The sequence below is a fragment of the Passer domesticus genome, chromosome 8, assembly GCF_036417665.1.
Source record: "Passer domesticus isolate bPasDom1 chromosome 8, bPasDom1.hap1, whole genome shotgun sequence".
NCBI classification, from domain to species: domain Eukaryota; kingdom Metazoa; phylum Chordata; class Aves; order Passeriformes; family Passeridae; genus Passer; species Passer domesticus.
The window spans coordinates 27,380,978-27,399,384 of NC_087481.1; the positions used below are offsets into that span (position 1 = coordinate 27,380,978).

At 44.7% G+C, this 18,407-nt stretch overlaps 1 protein-coding gene across 1 annotated transcript in view; it reads right to left on the bottom strand.

The window, feature by feature from the left end:
* PCDH15 (protocadherin related 15) overlaps positions 1-18,407 on the bottom strand; it is a 651,760-nt gene that overhangs the window by 38,472 nt on the left and 594,881 nt on the right. The window contains exons 35-36 of the mRNA XM_064429942.1: positions 14,271-14,398; positions 3,522-3,737 (exon numbers count right to left, since the gene is read on the bottom strand). Coding sequence (XP_064286012.1) covers positions 3,522-3,737; positions 14,271-14,398 — 344 coding nt within the window. The remainder of the gene's footprint in view (positions 1-3,521; positions 3,738-14,270; positions 14,399-18,407) is intronic.

Below are 18,407 nucleotides of genomic sequence, written 5' to 3' on the forward strand. Positions count from 1 at the left end.
TCCCTTGGAGCCATGCAATGTGCACCAAGGGAAATGGAAATACAGGATTAATTCCACAAAATCAATGCTACTTTGTTAGAAAATCAGGAAGGAAATTGTTCATTTACATTGAAGTGATCAGTGAGAGGTTTTATTTTAAGCTCCAATTGTTTTAGCTTCTCCCTCTATCCTAAAACTGCACATTTTACAACAGAGCTTTTTCCTTAAAAAAAAAAAAAGAAAAACAAAACAGGAAAAAAATTATTCTAATTCACTCAATACTTGTGTGCTTTGTTGGAATAAAATTAAATTTCAGTTTTCCACTGAGGTATGGAGTAATCTCAGAGCAAATATCTGGCAATTATTGTTTTTTACTATGAACCCAACATCACTCCAATCCTGTGGAGGATTCTGGAGGGAAATTTGGAAAAGTAGGCCAATGTTAAAGCTGATAAATTTAAAAATCAAGGGTTAGTCGATTCTAAAAGAAATAAACAAGCCCTGATTTTCCAAAGAGGAGCCCTGGAAGCACAGCAGCAGAAAAACCTAAATGTGCTTCCACATCAAACACTGATTCACCAGCTTTGAAGCTTAATTCAACTTTAAATATTTAAATGTTCTTGAAATGTCATCAGATGCCCTGATCAGCACGTATAGGCTTCTGTGTAAGAAACACAGAATTATAATGAGCTCCAAATAAAAATCATGCAACGGAACTGGAAAGCAATGATTAATTTAATAGAATTAATTACATTAGCCAGTTCAAGCAGCCACTGTGCACCCAGGAACTGAAAACAGCATAAAGGCAACACCAAAAACAAAGGCAGTAATTCTTTTAACATGGAAGAAATCCCAATTATCACCGCTTCTTCATGTAGAGACCCAGGGATAAACACACATTTATGACAAGTTATAGGAAACCAAGGGTTTTGGACAAAAATCAAGTGATATATGAGGTTTCCATGGTAACATTAACTTGCTTGTTATCCCCATTTGTAAAGGCAGGCAAAGCAGAAAATTGTTGGTAACTTCTAGCTTACGAGTGATATCCCTTTAAATCCAAGCTTCGCTCATTAGGCACTTCCCAAGTTTTAAATTCAGCAAGGCCGAGCATACAAAGACTCTTGATTGTGATATGGCACGAATAGATTCCTGGGAGTAGCTGGGACCTGAATGAGGAGGGGACTTGAAACCTCCTCAAACCCTCAAACATTTGATTCAGGTCAATATCTATGACAACATAAGGATGATATCCAGGATTTCAAATCATGATAGTGAATATCCACTACCTACCTTTCCTCAGCACCTTTAGGTGCTTCCTTGCAGCAAACTCATTTTAAAATTTGAGTATCTCTTTCATCTCACAGATGCTGAGAAGGAAAACTCCACCACATGGAAGAAAACTGTCAAGTCATAGGTGCCTGACTTGAGCCATCCTGGTGTCCTTCCCATTAATTATCCCCACCAGTGTGAAGACCTTTGACCAGGGGATGTGGCAGACCCTGCTGATCCCAGAGCTGTGCCAGGCTCTGGGGAAGCATCCTGGTCCCAGCTCTGGAGGATACCTTTCTTTGCTCAGCTTCTTCCCAGCCTTGTCCTCTGGTGGTGACCTGCATCTTCTGCCCAGACCTCCCCCAGTGCAGTCCTATCTTCTTCCTGCACATCTTGTTCTTTTGCATTGGAGTAATTAAATTAATCTCTCTGTTCACTTTTTGAACTGGTTTTGAAAGAAATAACATCTGAGAGCCTGAGCCCCTGACCCCACAGCAGGAAAATCCTGTTAAAATCATGGGAAAGAATCTCAGTGTATGGATCCCACTTGGTGCACAAAATCACATAATCCCAGAATGGCCTGGGGGGAACCTTAAAGACCACCCAGTGCCACCCCTGCCATGGGCAGGGACACCTTCCACTGTCCCAGGCTGCTCCAAGCCCCATCCAACCTGGTCTTGGGCACTTGCAGGAACCCAGGAGCAGCCACAGCTGCTCTGGGCACCCTGTGCCAGGGCCTGCCCACCCTGCCAGGGAACAATTCCTTCCCAACATCCCATCCATCCCTGCCCTCTGGCAGTGGGAAGCCATTCCCTGTGTCCTGGCACTCCATCCCTTGAAAATTGTCTCTCTGTATTTCTTGTCAGCTCCTTCAGGCCCTGCAAGGCCACAATTTGGTCACCCCAAAGCTTCTCCTCTCCAGGCTGATCAATCCCAGCTCTCCCAGCCTTTCCTCCTAGCAGAGCTGCTCCATCCCTCTGCTCATCCTGGTGCTTCCTCTGGACTCATTCCAACAGGTCCATGTGCCAGTGTTCTAGGCAGCATGGGGTCGGTCTGGAATTGTATCTCCAGCTCCTCCAAGTTTCCAGGCCTTGCTCAAAGCAACTGGGTGCAGTGCTCATCACTCAGCCAGACATCAGAAAGAAACCTCTATAAATTTATGAGACATCCTTCACTTTCTAATGTTAATGTCGATTCCTTCTGGCTATATTTTAATATCCCATTAGTGTCTAAATTACCTGAGAATGCCCCATCATTTTGGGAGGTCAAGCATGAGGGTGTCATCTTTTATGTTTACTTGGTGAACTCCTGCAGAACTCATCACACCAAGGATTCTGGCTCTCATCTGTATCCTTTGACAGTGTTCCTATGAAGTGGATAATGCACTCTATCCCTTTCACATTATGCTAATACTGAGCCAATCCATCAAGTTTATAGGCTTTAAGGAAATTTAGCTTGGATGGTTTCAGTGCCTGGACTAAGTCAATGTTCTTTGAACAGCACAAAACCATGAGCCTAAGGCCTAAAGGTGATGCCAGTTCTGAAATGCTGCTTTCTCGGGGACTGAAAAGTTCATTCTCAGCCCAAAATTATTCCTTAACATAAGAAACTAGGACGACTTGAACATGACCAGCAGGGACACAGAATCTGGAATGGTTTGGGTTGGAAGAGACGTTAAAGCTCATCCTGTTCCACCCCCTGCCATGGGCAGGGACACCTTCCACTATCCCAGGCTGCTCCAAATCCCAATATCCAACCTGACCTCGGGCACTGCCAGGGATCCAGGGGCAGCCACAGCTGCTCTGGGCACCCTGTGCCAGGGCCTGCCCACCCTGCCAGAGAACAATTCGTTCCCAGTATCCCTCCTAACCCTGCCCTCTGGCAGTGGGAAGCCACTGCCCCTTGTCCTGGCATTCCATCCTTTGTCCCAAGTCCCTCTCCATCTTTCCTGCCAGCACCTTCAGGCCCTGCAAGGCCACAATTTGGTCACCCCAAAGCTTCTCCTCTCCAGGCTGAACACCCCCAGCTGTCCCAGCCTTTCCTCCAGCAGAGCTGCTCCATCCCTCTGCTCATCCTGGTGCCTCCTCTGGACTCACTCCTAATAGGTCACAAAATCTTTAAGAATTGAAAAGCTTTATTCCACTGCCTTCAAAAAATTAAGCATAAGCACTTTATGGCTTTTCTCTAGGTCTGCCTGGAATTCAACTTTCTGCAGTGTTTGAATTTCCTCAGGAATTATTCCATACTAATAATCCTTGGCTGATACTTACTAGCACTTCTGCTTTGCTGCTCAGTCCTTTGCCGTAATCGTCAGTGGCAATGACCTGGAACTTGAAATAGGATCTCCTCATGTTTTTGAAGAGCATGGCAGTTTTGATCAGCCCCGTGTAAGCCTCGATCACAAAGCCCTCCTTGCCATCCTTGATGGGGGGAATGATGAGCCTGTATTGCATGGCACTGTAGTTCCCAGTGTCCTTATCATCAGCCTAATGGGGAAAATGAAACAAGCAGAGGCAAACAAGGTAAATATGCATGGAAGGAGTCATTAACCTTGTCCTTTAAATAAAGTTACATCTTGGCCCAGCAAATTTCTGCCACTCTGACATTTAAAACATTAGATCCCAGAGCACAGATATGGCTGCTACTTTAAATGCTTCATTTAACTTTGCTGCACTCAGTTTTGCTTTTCCAGCAATTTCATCCTCCTCTGTTAGCATTAAAATGCTCCAGAAGAAAGAAAGAAAAATTAAAAAGTAGAAAAATAAAAGTTGGCTTTCAAGTCTGCAACAGTACCTAAGAACTGCTTAATTGTGAGAAACATCCACTGCCAAATTCTCATTGAAAAGGAATTATCAAAGAAAAAGCCATCTCAGGAACTAGTGTACAGACTTGCACAAGAATGTCCTTCATATCAGAGATATTCTGATGGAGCACAGGTATTTGTGGTGCAATCAAATAAATGGCTTCTTATTAAAATAAGGAAGGACTGAGTGGCATTCCTGCCGTGGTGCACAGGGACCTGCTGGGCATCCCAGTTCAGGACACAGAGCTGCCCTGGCACTTGCTGAACTGGATCAGGATGCAGAGCTGGCATCAACCCGGCAGCCCCAGGAATTGTTATTCCACCTTCACTGCTCCTGACAGCCCTGTGTAGCCCCATCCTGGCCTCTCCAGCCCCATTCCTTATGCTCCTGTTCAACCTGTATCCAGAGGGAAGCATTTCCAAGGACCCCGACAGAGCTTTCCTGTGCTCCTTCCAGGGATCAGTGAGCTGGGAGCTAATTAAAGCCTGAGCACTCATTAGTCTTGGTCACGGCCTCAGCATCTGGGATACTTCAGGATCTATCAGCAGGTTTTTATGGAAATATTGGCACTGCTTTTGAGGCCTGTCGCTCGAGCTAATGCTGGAACAAAAACCAGCCTTAACTTTGAAAAGGTGCACGTAAAATCCATGGGAAATCCATACTGTGCCATGACTTAAGAATGAAAAACAATAAGGGTTTGTGTCAGCATGAAGAGTTTGTAGAATCACAGAATATCCTGAGCTGGATGGGACTCACAAGGATCACTGATCGAGCTCCTTGCCCTGGGCATCCTTGGAGCACTGTCCAAGCTCTCCTGGAGCTCTGGCAGCCTCGGGGCTGTGTCCCTGAGGAGCCTGGGCAGTGCCCAGCACCTCTGGGGCAAGAACCTTTCCCTGATCTCCAGCCTGACCCAGCTCCAGTCATTCCCTGGGGTCCTGTCCCTGCTCACAGAGAGCAGAGCTGTTTATGAGACACTAGAGCTACTAAAAGAGAATTATCTGTGCAAGGTCATTAAGCTTTCAACAGGGGGCCATTAATCGTCATTAATTGTTTTCTCACCATCACTGAACAAGTTCTATATGGTGGAAATCATCCCTTATGGTTTTTTATTCATTTCCAGATAATTTTTCAGGGAATACAAGCATCAGATAAGCGATCCAGGTACTCAAAGCTGTGCATGTTCCATGCTACACCAACTCCTGTCAGCCCAGATTCCCAGACAGAACCATCCAGCACTTAAAGGATAATATCCAGGCTGCTTTAGCTGGAAAGAGCAAGTTTCATCCAGAACAGCCCAAAAAATGAGCTCCTGGAATGACACTGGCTGTCACTCATCACGGACACACAAGTGGTTAAATTCCCACCGTCTCTCAGTATTTTGCTTTCTTCTAAATTCACAAAGCTTCATCTGGCTCAACTACCAAAAGCATAAATATAAAATGTGTTAAGTTGTTTTTGTTCTCCAGCTCTGTAGGTTTTTTTTAAGGCTTTTAAAACCGAAAATGCTGCCTCCTGGGTAAGCTCAAACTCCTTTATTAGCGATTTTAGGAAAGATGGGAAGGCTAAAAAGCTTTCTGAAATTTACTCTTTTCCATCAGTCAAAAAAGTAAAGACATCAGTGGACTTTTCCAGAGCATTTCAGCTTTCCAACTGGCTCAGGGAAATACAACCCCACAACATCCCAGAGCCAGCAGATGGGAGCTTGACAGGTGGAGAGTCAGGAAAATTGCTGGCTTTCCACATAAATAAATAGCTGAAGGAAGAGAGGAATGTGAAAACACACTATGTCATAGAATCATGGAATTTTTAACATTAGAAAACATCTCCAAGATCACCCCTGCCAACCTTTGATCATCACCTTGCCCATTAAACTACATTGTGCAGTGCCACATCCACTCATTTCTTGAACACTTCCAGGACTGGTGGCTCCACCATTCCCTGGGCAGCCCCCTTCCAATGCTCTGCTACTCCTACAAGAAGAAACACTCCTAATATCCAACCTGAACTCAAGGAAGTGGCTGGAGAGAAACACCAGGTTAATGTTTGGATGGTGAGAAAATAGCACAAAATTAAAGCAGCACTTCAGCTGTGCCTGGAGTGCCAGGACACAGGGAAGGGGTTCAGACTGACAGAGGGCAGGGATAGATGGGATATTGGGAAGGAATTGTTCCCTGGCAGGGTGGGCAGGCCCTGGCACAGGGTGCCCAGAGCAGCTCTGGCTGCCCCTGGGTTCCTGCAAATGCCCAAGGCCAGGTTGGACAGGGTTTGGAGCAGCCTGGGACAGTGGAAGGTGTCCCTGCCCATGGCAGGGGTGGGAATGGATGGGCTTTCAGGTCTCTTCCAACCCAAACCATTCTGGGATTCCAGGGTAAGTTCAGCTCATACAACACAGCTCAGGATAAAGCCATGACCAATCCAGAAAAGTCCTGCCTGGCCAAACCCTCTTGTTTATCCACACTCATCTTTGCATGTTGGTAATGGAGCTGGCGGGGGGGAAAGGAAGAAACAGAATTCCTGTAATGCCACATGGCACGTGAGGGACCCAGCAGCAGCCACATTCAGCAGCTCCTGCTCCCAGCAGGAGCAATGTCTGATCCAGCTCCTTTGCAGACACCTGTGAGCAAGCCAGGTTTCCCACTGAGTGCCCAGTGAAGTCCAAAGGCTCCCTAGAGATGACCTGGAGAGCAGCAGGACGCCCTTCCAATAAAAAGCCTATTTCTTTGTTAAAATGGATTTGTGAGGTTGGTTCAGCTGGCTCAGAAGCCCATCATATTTTTAATATTGGCAAATTCTCTCTCAATAAAACCTATGGCTTTTAATAGTCGCTGCTTTCAATGACACCAGAAATCAATTTCACCTTCAGCATTTCACGCCAGGAGACGTGTGTGACTAAAAACAAACATAATTTGGATCCAAATTAAGGTATTGATGCTGCAGGCATAGGCATTAAATGAAGTCAGGCCTTCTGCACAAAGCTCAGGGCACTGGAGGTCAGCACTAATGAGATGTTCAAGTCTTGCAGCTGAGTTTAAGGCATTAAACTCCAGTGAAAGAGGCCTTTTGACATTTGAAGCTCACAGCTTGTAAAGTCCTGCAGAGTTCAGGTGCCTCGAGCTGGTGGAGAGGCTCTGAGTTAATTGTCACCAGTTCTGAGAGCTGACTGCCATCCCAGAGCCATCAGCAGCGTCAGCATAATCACAGCTCAGGCTCTTTCCACATCCACCCAGATATGAGCAAACAGGTGCCAAACACACTGGAAAAATGATCAGACTCCAGCTTCAAATATTTAACTTTGTTGTTTGCATTCCCTTCTTCCTCTGCTCTTTGGATCAAACCTAAGGACACTGGGCTTGGCAGGACCAGCAGAGAGAGCTTGTGAGCTGCTCCCAAGAACCTCCCAAACTTCTCTAATTCTAGGAAGGATGTTTGCTATTCCTGTAATTTGTCCTGAAGGTAAATATTTTTGACACTTCATTAGGAAGAGATCTATGACATCTCAAGAGTTGCATTATGACTGTCAAAGAAGAGAAAGAGCTGCACTTAATCTTAATATTCCAGCAGCATATCTGCCTTTTGTTCTGCACAAGAAATACAGATGTCTCCTAAATCCTGCTGTGATTGAGGGCTGATAAATATGGATGATCTCAGGAATTACCAGGACAAATTTCAGCCTCCTGTGATTGAGTGTAGGTGTGCCCACACACGGGGAGTTGGGTCAGGACTGCTGCTGCTGCCTCCAGCCCTTTCCCATCCCCTCCCACAGAGAAGGGTGAGGCACAAATCCTGGGGTGCTCCCTAACCCCAGCACAAGAGCACTGAGGATATTTTTACTCAGAGGGTGGGCAGGCCCTGGCACAGGGTGCCCAGAGCAGCTGGGGCTGCCCCTGGATCCCTGGCAGTGCCCAAGGCCAGGTTGGACACTGGGGCTTGGAGCAGCCTGGGACAGTGGAAGGTGGCCCTGCCATGGCAGGGGTGGCACTGGATGGGCTTTAAGATCCTTTCCAACCCAAACCATTCCATTCTCTCAGTGATCAATCTGGTTTTTTTTCTCTCCTTTGCAAGAAGGCTCAAAAAATGATGCTTTTAAAACATAAATTAACTAATCTCTGGCTCCATGTGACTGCACAAGCACAGCTCAGTGGCAAGAACACTCAGGGAGGCTGGTAAACCCCACTCAGTGTGACAGCAGCACTCTGACCCTGTCTCCAAAAATCACCAGTGGCATGTCTGGGATGAGCATAAAAATGATCAGTAACTCCTGGAGCAGCATAACCATTGATGATCCCAGTTTGTAGCATTATCAGCCTGAGCTAAATCCAGATTTGCTGCTCCGAGTGAAACGCAGTCGTTAATTTGAAATGTTTCCCACCTCCCTCACAGGGTCACCCTTAACCACAAGCCCGAGGCTGCTAATGGGGCATGGAAAATGGCAGGATTGGGATTGGGCTGCTGAGGGCTTTTTTTCCCTCTTCCTAGCAGATGGCAGCTCCAATGTTCCTAATTAGTGGCTGGCACGTAAAGCAGCTTTTAGAACCAGACCATTTTTGCTGGTAGGAATTTCCAGATTGTTGCAGATTTCCAGTTCTGACTGCACAGCTGCCACTGGCCTGTTTTAGGGGAGCTTTCACTGGGTGTTCTACAGATACCTAAGCCTGGAAATTTGGGGTAGCCATTGCAATTTCCCTTCATTTCCTGCATTTCTTCACCTCCATGCTCTTTTACACCCTCATCTGGCTCAAGCCCTTTGGAACTTCTGCTCCTGACCTTGGTTTGCCACTGGCTGCCTGGGGAATTTGTAGCCTTGACTAAAAAAAAAAATAAAATATTAAATTTATACTTAACATAAAATATAACATATATAACACACCAATATACATCAATATATCTATATAATAGTGTATTGATTGTTTTTCAGATATTAATTAATATTCATGTTTATATTAATATTGCTTTGAATTTATGTATCAATCTATATATGAATTTATATTTAAATTTATATTTCTTCACTGCATCACTAATACTGATCACTGCCCAGCTCACTCCCAGTACTCTCAGTGCCAGGAATTTTCTGAGAAACACAGGTAGGAAGAAATCAGGTGAATGGGAATTGCTCACTTTGTCCGCCAGTGGTGGCCAAAACCTCCCAGGTGCTGAAGGAAACAGGGATTCCTTTTGGCAAGCTGTCTCAGGGGAAAAGGTGCTGAACAAGAGGGGTTCCCACAGCTGGATTTTGAAACAAATGATTGGAAAAATGGATTTTATTGTCATTTTTCTTTGGCCCGCAGCACTTAGTGCTTGATAAAATAACTGTGTGTGTGTGTGAGAGAGGAAGTAAAGGCCACACACATGGATTCCTGTATGGGATGGGAATGATCCAGGCACACTCCCCACTCCCCTCTAAGAGCCTTTATTCTGGAAGGCACATGCAGGACCACCAGTCTTCAAAATGCCCTCAAACAACAAAGTAATTGAAATAATCTTCAATTACATGGGAAAAAAATCACAAAGGGTAGGGAATGCTCTGATGGCTGCCAGAGAAAAATAATAGGAAAGTAAGAGGGCTTAGAGATTAGAGTAAAAAGTTCAGGAAGCCAACACAAAAAGCAGGAATATGATTTTTGAAGGAAAAATGCCTGGCATTCCTGTAATATTTGTCTTAGCAGGACACACAGCTTTTTTGGAAACCAGATGTTCCAGCAGCTGGAGGCTGCGCTGTTGTTACTGCAATGAACCTTCAGAGAAGATTTTTACTCCTACCAAGCATCTTTTCTCCCTACTCTGGGATGCATGAATCACATTTTAAAGAAGGAAAGGTTGTCACTGGCAAAGCAGCTCAGTTTTGTGCATGAGTCGTGCAACAGCCAAAGGAGGGATGAGCCAAGTGTTACCCTGAAAGCTCTCCGGGGTGCTCAAGGTGGAATCTCTGGAATTCCAGAATTTGCCACTCTGAATATTTCCTTGTCATCCCAAGGAAAAGGAAATATCAAAAGAAATCTACAGGTTATAGGCACAGATAGGAAAAAAAAGAAAAAGAAAAGGAGATTTAATAACAGATCTGTGAAAAAAAGGAGCAATTTTGGTATTCTCTCCCTATCCAGGAATTTTAACTGTTTCTTTTATCCACTATTTTAGCTCATTGTGGGGTCTCTAAGATGCTTTTGAGGTGAAGAAAAGAGGAATTCCTGTTCCCCTGTGTGACCTCAAGGCCACAACCTGCAGCAGTCTAAAATGGCTTTGGTTTATTTTGCTCTCTTCTGTTAAGATATTCCAAAGATATTCACTATTCAATAAAGGATATTCAAAGGGAATAAAGGATACAGTTCCATGAAAAATCTGATCAGAAAGGGGCAAAGAGCACAGGAAAGGGCTGGAATTAAAATATTGAAGGAATCAAAGCATTTCCATCAAATACAGCCAATTCCAGAGCCTTGGATTCACTGGCATTATTTAGGCAAGATTCCTTCCCTGCAAATATTTTCAGGACAAAAACACCTTTATAAACTGAGCAGGAACTCAGACAATTCTCTTTCTTCAGTAAAATTAGGACCTCTGATATTTCCTCATTTAAATCTGTAATAATTCAACAATTTAATAAATAAAGGAAGAAAAGCAGAGGTTAATACTGTTCATATTTAAAAAGCAAGAGCTAATAACATTCCATTATAGGGAAAAGCCAATTCCTGCTGGTAATTTCCCTAAAGATTCTTTTGTGGGTTTGTTTCTTGGAGCAGATTGAAAATATTGTGTTTGGGGCTCAAGGAAGCCTGGTTGGAATTCTGAGGGGGAAAAACAGGAGTTCCATGAAAATACCAGTGAAAAGCAAAATAATTCTAACACAAGGAAACATAAAGCAAAGATCAAGGCACAGAATTCATAATTAGAGGTTATGCATGTTACATCTGGTTTTAATTATTATATTCCTAATGAAAAGCACAAAAAGGTCTTTAATTAAGGAAATGGGCTCTCAAACACATTGGAAATTCTGGGTTAAAAGTGGGAATTGCAGAGAAGGGGAATTCAAGCAGCAAGGAGCAAATCCTTTGCTAAAAATTGCCATTTTATTCAAATATATAATTTCTTTCTTGGAGCATCAGTACCTCCCAGCTTTCAGAGACCACTGCTCATAATCCAATCTGACCCATAGAGAATAATTCATGTGGTTTATCACTACCCAAATTAATTCTGATTAAAAATGACTTTTGGAGAATGATTTGTGGTATTCTGCTGAGCTTAAGTGTCCTTTTTATCTACTTAGAGGAATCTTACTATGAATCTGGAGCAAAGCAGCTCATTATCCTCCTCTGAAAGGCTTTTATACTCAAATTAATGTATTGAAGAGGATGCTGTTGGCAGCAAACCCAATAACCATAGAGAGTTGGGAGAAACTCCATAGGATTGGCCTTGGTACATGTCAACTGTTGGGATGATGAGAGAAGTTTTTATCCAACATTTTATTGGTCTGTTTGTTCTTAAATTCAATTTGTGTGGAAGATTATGGAATCAGGATTAGTTTTCTTCTCTCTCTCTTTTTTTTTTTATATTTTAATTTATTTTTGGTGTTCGATTATTTTTATTACTGGTGAAATTTTGTTCAAGGCAGAGTAAAGCATGACTGAAGCAACCAAAGACAAGCACCTGAATGTTCAGTGGTGCATTTGTGATCAATTGATCCAAAACTGATCTACATCAACTACTCTAATAATAATTAAAGACTGCAGTCCTTAATTATCCCCCTAAGTTATTATGCCTTGTTAAAGAAAAACTAACTGTGGGATTTTTGGGCTGTTTTTGGAAGTTGTAGTTTTGCATTGGGTCACTTGAAATGCTGGTAGAGTTGGGATTGGCCAGCCTGGACGAAAAAAAAAGCCCTGGGAAGACTTTGGAGCCCCTTCCAGTGCCTAAAGGGGCTCCAGGGGAGCTGGAGAGGGAATTTGGGAAAGGGATGGAGGGCCAGGACACAGGGAATGGCTTCCCACTGCCAGAGGGCAGGGATGGATGGGATATTGGGAAGGAATTGTTCCCTGGCAGGGTGGGCAGGCCCTGGCACAGGTGCCCAGAGCAGCTGTGGCTGCCCCTGGATCCCTGGCAGTGCCCAAGGCCAGGCTGGAGCAGCCTGGGACAGTGGAAGGTGTCCCTGCCCATGGCAGGGGGTGGCACTGGATGAGTTTTAATGTCCCCTCCCACCCAAACCACTCTGGGATTATCTGATTCCAATATCCCACATTTGAGGCTCATAAAGGCTGTTTTCAGTGCCAGCAATAATAAGACACTGAGAAAATCACTTTCTTCTTAAAATCACTCAGATGATGTCAAAGAAAGTGAGCAACTGTTAATGATTGTAGAAGATGAAAGCAAATGCATTAAAAACACCTCCTAAGAACCTGAATTTCCCCCTGGAATCCAAACCTGAATAATTTCTACAGTGCAAGTTCTGCATGCACTTTATTAATGTTCTCCTAAATTTCAACTTGGAAAGCTGCTCATTTCATTCTACTCCTCAAGAACAGGCATTCATTCGATTAATTATTCTTAAACCAGGCTGGAATGGGGATTGTGTTTAACTAACAGAGCAATTACTTTTGCTTTCTAAAGGCCAGGAAAAAAGGTAACGAGCACTGACTGCAGCAAATGCTCAGTGCTACAACAATAAATTCCAGCCTGATCCTCTGCAACAAAAGTACTTCTTAATTATTTCTAATTTTACTTTCACTAAACACACAATTATGTTTAATGCCATCCACTAATACCAACTCCATGCTTAGGCCTAGTTCCATTTTGTGCCAGAAAAACCAGGGAGGATTGAAACAGAAAAAGCTTAAAGACACAAAATTGATATTTCTTTTGCTCCTCTTTTGTGGACTGATCACTTGTTTTGAGTCAAATGTTTCTAAAGGGCAAAAGCAGATTTCCATCATCAGCCCAAAATTTCCCTTAGCTTTTATCCACCTATTTCTTATCCCCCTGACTGACACACAAATACCTGTGCCTAAGAAATCCTCTTGGAAAACCAGAAAGGATTTCACAGCCTGTCCACATTTCGTGGGATGACTCCAAATGTGTTTTGACATTTGTGCCTCATGATTCATTTGCTTTCAGATGGAACAAAACGTTCCTTTCCCTAAATTACTTTGCCTTCCAGAATTTTTTATCTACTCCACTGCCTCTGTCCTCTTATCTGATGTCTACAATTCCCTGGAAGGAGGATGGAGCCAGGTGGGGATGAGTCAAGGACCAGGAGGAGAGGAAACAGCCTTGTGTTGTTCCAGAAGAGGTTTGGATTGAATAATTGGAAGAATTTCTTACTAGAAAGGGTGGTTAAGCATTGACCAGGCCAGTGGTGGAGTCACCATCCCTGAAAGTGTCCCAAAATGTGTGGAAGTGGTGCTTGGGAACATTTTTGGTGGTGACCACAGTGGTGCTGGTGGATGGTTGGACTTGATGGTCTTAAAAGTCTTTTTCAACCTTAATGATTCCGTGATTCTTCAGGAGTTCTAAAGGTCATGAATTGGACATGATGCTTGGATTTGGCACCATTTTTGGATTCCTAATTTTGATGAAGTAGAAGCTTCCCAATTCCCCACTTCTCTGCCATTTCTGGGCTTATTTTAGGAAAGACACAACAAAGAAAAGCCCAGGTAGGAGCAACTTTTTTAAGCTCTTACCCTTTTATCATTCCTGGTGTTCTAAACACTTAATTTATTTGTTTTATTGAAAAAAGGCAGCTTTGACTCTTGGCTATTAATATCTGATGCTAATTGTAGTCTATATGTTATATTTCCATTAAATTTCTCTCTCTTTAAAACAAAACAAAACAAAAAAAAAAAAAAAACAAAACAAAAAAACAACCCTATGGATGCTTAATTTCATGCCCACTTTCCTCCCAGTGCAGACCTAAAGTTGACAGATTTCCCATTTACAACCAAAACAAGGTACCACCAAAATTAAAAAAAAAACCAACAAACTTTTGAACATAAACCAAATATTTAATTATTAACACATCTAAAGTGAGAGCTACAAACCGGCAAGAGACACAAGCACCAAAACTGACTACAAACAAAACCTGGGTTTTAACTCAAAATCATTCTTGTACCAACATCAACCATCAAGAAGCTTTAGAAGATGCACATTTCAAAATTTCCTGTAAAAAAGACCAAACCAGTGAGTACAAATTTTCCCTCTGTAAGCGAAGGTTGTAAGAAAAAAATTCAGCCTTACCTTCACTTTAAGCACAGAAGAAAACATTCTGGCATCTTCAGAAACCCCTCCAATGTACATTTTTTTGGTAAACACAGGCGCGTGGTCATTTTCATCCTTCACCTCAATAAAGACCTTGGCTGTATTACCTAAAAGAGGGAAGGAAAAGGGAAAATAGAATATTTTGCAATAATTTGTAACATCTCCTGGCATTCATGAATTTACAGCTCAGGGAGATCATGTAAAATGAGTATAGGGATAATAAAATAAAAATAAATCCCTGAGACAGCACAGAATGCCAAAATTGGGTAACCCCAGAGTCAGTGAGGCTGGAAAATCCCTGCCAGCCCATGGAGTCCCGATGCCCACCTTGTCCCCAGCCCAGAGCACTGAGTGCCACCTCCAGCCCTTCCTGGCACACCTGCAGGGATGGGCACTGCAAAGCTCCCCGGGCAGCCCCTGCCAAGGCCTGAGCACCCTTTCCATGCAGAAATTCCTGCTGCTGTCCAAGCTGAGCCTCCCCTGGCCCAGCCTGAGGCCCTTTCCCCTTCTCCTGTCCCTGTTCCCTGGCAGCACAGCCCGACCCCCCCTGGCTGTCCCCTCCTGGCAGGGAGTTGTGCAGAGCCACAAGGTCCCCCCTGAGCCTCCTTTGCTCCAGGCTGAGCCCCTTCCCAGCTCCCTCAGCCCCTTCTGGGGCTCCAGCCCCTTCCCAGCTCTGTTCCCTTCTCTAGACAAGTAACAGGGATCCATATCACACCTCAGTTCGGAGGTTTTTGATCCCATTAAATACCCATGGGCGTCACAAAGCAGTAATGAAGGTGTCACAAAGAGCTCATTAACAGCAGCTCTGCACCTTGCTTTATCTATTTTAATTATTTCTATTGCCATGCAAATACTTAACGGCTGATTCAGTCCTGGTGTCTGTAAACTCATAAATGGTCACACAGAGTCCTGGCTCAGCAGCCTCAACACTTAATTAATTTCCTCTGTTAATTGAAAGCATCCCCAAATCTGTTCTCCTCCCAAACCTGGCCTGACCCAGGGGAACTCCACTAGTGTTGCCTCACCTGGGAGGTTCTACACAAAACACCAGAGGTTCAACACAAAACCCCACTGTTAATTTGGTTTTATTAAAGAGTTCCTGCTCCAGCCCATTGAGCACTAAACATCTCCATCCTTCTTCAAGGGGAAAAACATCCAGCAAAAACCATGGACCTGGTGCCAAACAGATTCCACTGTGCAGTAATCTCCACCAACATCTGCTTCCCTCTCTCAGAATAGTATCATCCAGAAAGATTGCTGGAAATTATGATATCCAGTTCATTAAAACCACATTTGCAAGTGATAAATTGCCTCCTTTCTGAGCTGGTCTTCCCAGCTCCTTTTCAGTGCCAGGATAACTTCAGTGTTGCACAGGTGCCATTGATCTGAGTTACTCATACAGTGCAGGCTCTTAAGAAAAGGCTTAGGAGCTGTATGTTCAGGGGAGGAAAACATTAAACCACAGACTATTTCTGACATGGCCAGAGTAATATTCTGTCTCTCTGATGGTTCAGCTGATGGGAAACAAATGATGGCTTCATAAATGGAACTGAAATCTGGAAAAAAACCCCAAATATTTAAAATGCTGTCCCTGGGCCAGCAGAGCGTCCTGGGGGACACCGAGCTGTCCCCGGGCCAGCAGAGTGTCCTGGCCCAAGGAGGCCAATGGCAGCCTGGGCAGCAGCAGAGCATTGGCAGCAGCTCAGGGAGGGATGGTGGCCCTGGGGGCAGCCCTGCAGGCACCTCTGCAGTGCTGTGTCCAGCTCTGGCTGCTGAGCACAGCAGGGCCAGCAGCTGCTGGAGCTGAGCAAGGGCCTGGAGCCTCTGGGTGCCCAGGAAAGGCTGCGGGAGCCGGGGCTGCTCAGGCTGGAGAGGAGCCCCAGCTGAGAGGGGCCCTCAGGCCTGGCTGTCCCTGGCTGCAGGAGGGGCAGAGCAGGGCCCAGGCTCTGCTCCGGGGCCCAGCAATGGCACCAGAGCCACGGGCAGGGCCTGAGCCCAGCAATTGCCCTGCCCAGGAGGCACAGCTTCTTCCCTGGGCAGTGCCCAGCCCTGAGCACATTGCCCACACAGCCTGGGGGCTCTCCTCCCTGGGGCTGTGGCAGAGCTGTGTGCACACCATGCTGTGCCCTGTGCTCTGGGATGGCCCTGCTGGAGCAGGGAGGTGACACCAGCTGCCCACTTAGCTCCCTCAGCCTCAGCCAGTCTGTGGGGTTCTTCAGCATGGAGAGAATGGGATAAAAAGAAAGGAAAGAAAGGAAATTGCAATAACTGTCAAGTCTCTGTCTTCTTAATCCAGATCCTTAACGTCTCTGGCTGCAATACCAAACTATGGTACCCAGACAGACTTTCCCTCTGCAGCCCCACCCTTTAGGGAAGAAGGTGGCATTAAAAGCAGGATTATGTGTGGAAGTGACCTTGCCCTGCTGAACCTATAACCAGTGCTAGCACTGGCTACCACCAGCTTGGTGCTGGAGGGAAGATCCTGATTTTATTAGTCCAGGTGGGATCAGGTGCTGGCTCACCTGCACTGGTTCTCTCTAATTCAAATTAAACATCATTTGCATATTGCTCACTTTAGTCATGTCAGGCCAGTTTGGGTGAGGTGCCTGAGCCTTGTGCAAAGTTTGACTTGCAATTTGCTCAACTCCCCATTTGTTTAATTTGCTGGCAGTTCTCTGAGCTGCTAAAATGCTGATTTGTTTAGCAAAGTGTGAATGCTTTGAGAATGGAGAAATGGAAGTTACTACATTAAGCAGAAAGCAAATTAAATACCCTCCATATTCACAGGCCAACATTAGGACTGTCACCACTGAATATCTACCTGCATTTCAGCTTCCTGCCTAATTTCTGGCCTCAGTCCTTCATTCTAGCAGATGGAGTGGAACGTGGCATCTGTGAGCTCCTCCCCATCCCACCTTTGGATCCGATTCCACAGCTGGCTGCAGGAAAGGGCTCTCTACCAGCTACAGAAGTTGCCTTACCCTCACAGTGGAATTCTCACTAAAATCCCCCAGCAGCAGCTGTGCCATGTGGGAATGTCATGCCAGACCCTTTCTCATGGGGATTTTTCTCAGTCCCTCTGCTTGATTCAGAAATATTCCTTGCACAGGAACTCTGGTGCTCCCAAATCCACCACTCCTGCACCCTCCAGCCTGATGCAAAAGGCCACCCATGAAGTCCACTCCTAGAGAGTCTGGTTTAGAGTCTGTCATTAGACTCCTTTTCCCTTCATATTCCAAATTTTTACCTGCTTTTCTAAATGCTGGGTGTGACTCAGACCCTCTTTGTGAGGACAATGATCATCACAGGCTGTCAGTATTCACATTCACCTTCCAGAGGGGAAATTTGTACCCCCATGTATGTAAAACCTCCCATCTTTGGTGTTCTAAGTCTGGAATCCAGCTCCAGTTACTTTTTTCTTCATGGATTCCAAGAGCTGAAAGCAGGATTTACTCCTTTGTGGTAATTCTTGTGAGATCTTCTAGAAGCCAAGTATAAAAGCCTATGATTTATAACTTTGCTGCTTAAAGAGCAGAACAAAAAGCATCTTTCCCTGGACAAAGCAGCACTGCCAAGGTGGCCAAAAAGAGCCAAGAAAATTGATTTCAGTGGTACCTCAGTCTCCTGCAAAGTTCCTTTTTCCTCTTCTTCTCCAGCCCCTGGAGATGAGCAGCAGTGCACAGAAAATACAAAACTGCAGCTGCTTCTAATCCATCCTCAGCTTATAGGAACCAGCTAAATAATCACTGCCAAGACTTTTGGATCTTTCAGCTTCTGTGGTTTGCTTAAGGGGAGTGAAAAGACCTTGAAAGCTGCTCTAAAGCAAAGCTGAGGAACCTCTTAAACACCTAAAACGAGTAGACCATGAATAAGTAACACGGAAAAGAAGCCCAGCAAAAACTTCTGGGTCACCAGGGTGTACTAGCATTTCACTCCCACAAGTTTTTTCCCAAACATGTTTGTTGAAAGTTCTTTTCCAGTCTTCCCATCTAAAAATGTGCCAGATCCATGTGAGCCTGTAGTTTCTTGCCAGGCTGCAGAAATGAAGCTGAAGTAAAGCAATGATTTTTGGACACTGGGACAGCATTAAGGATACTTTGAGTGTTCCCAGGTGAG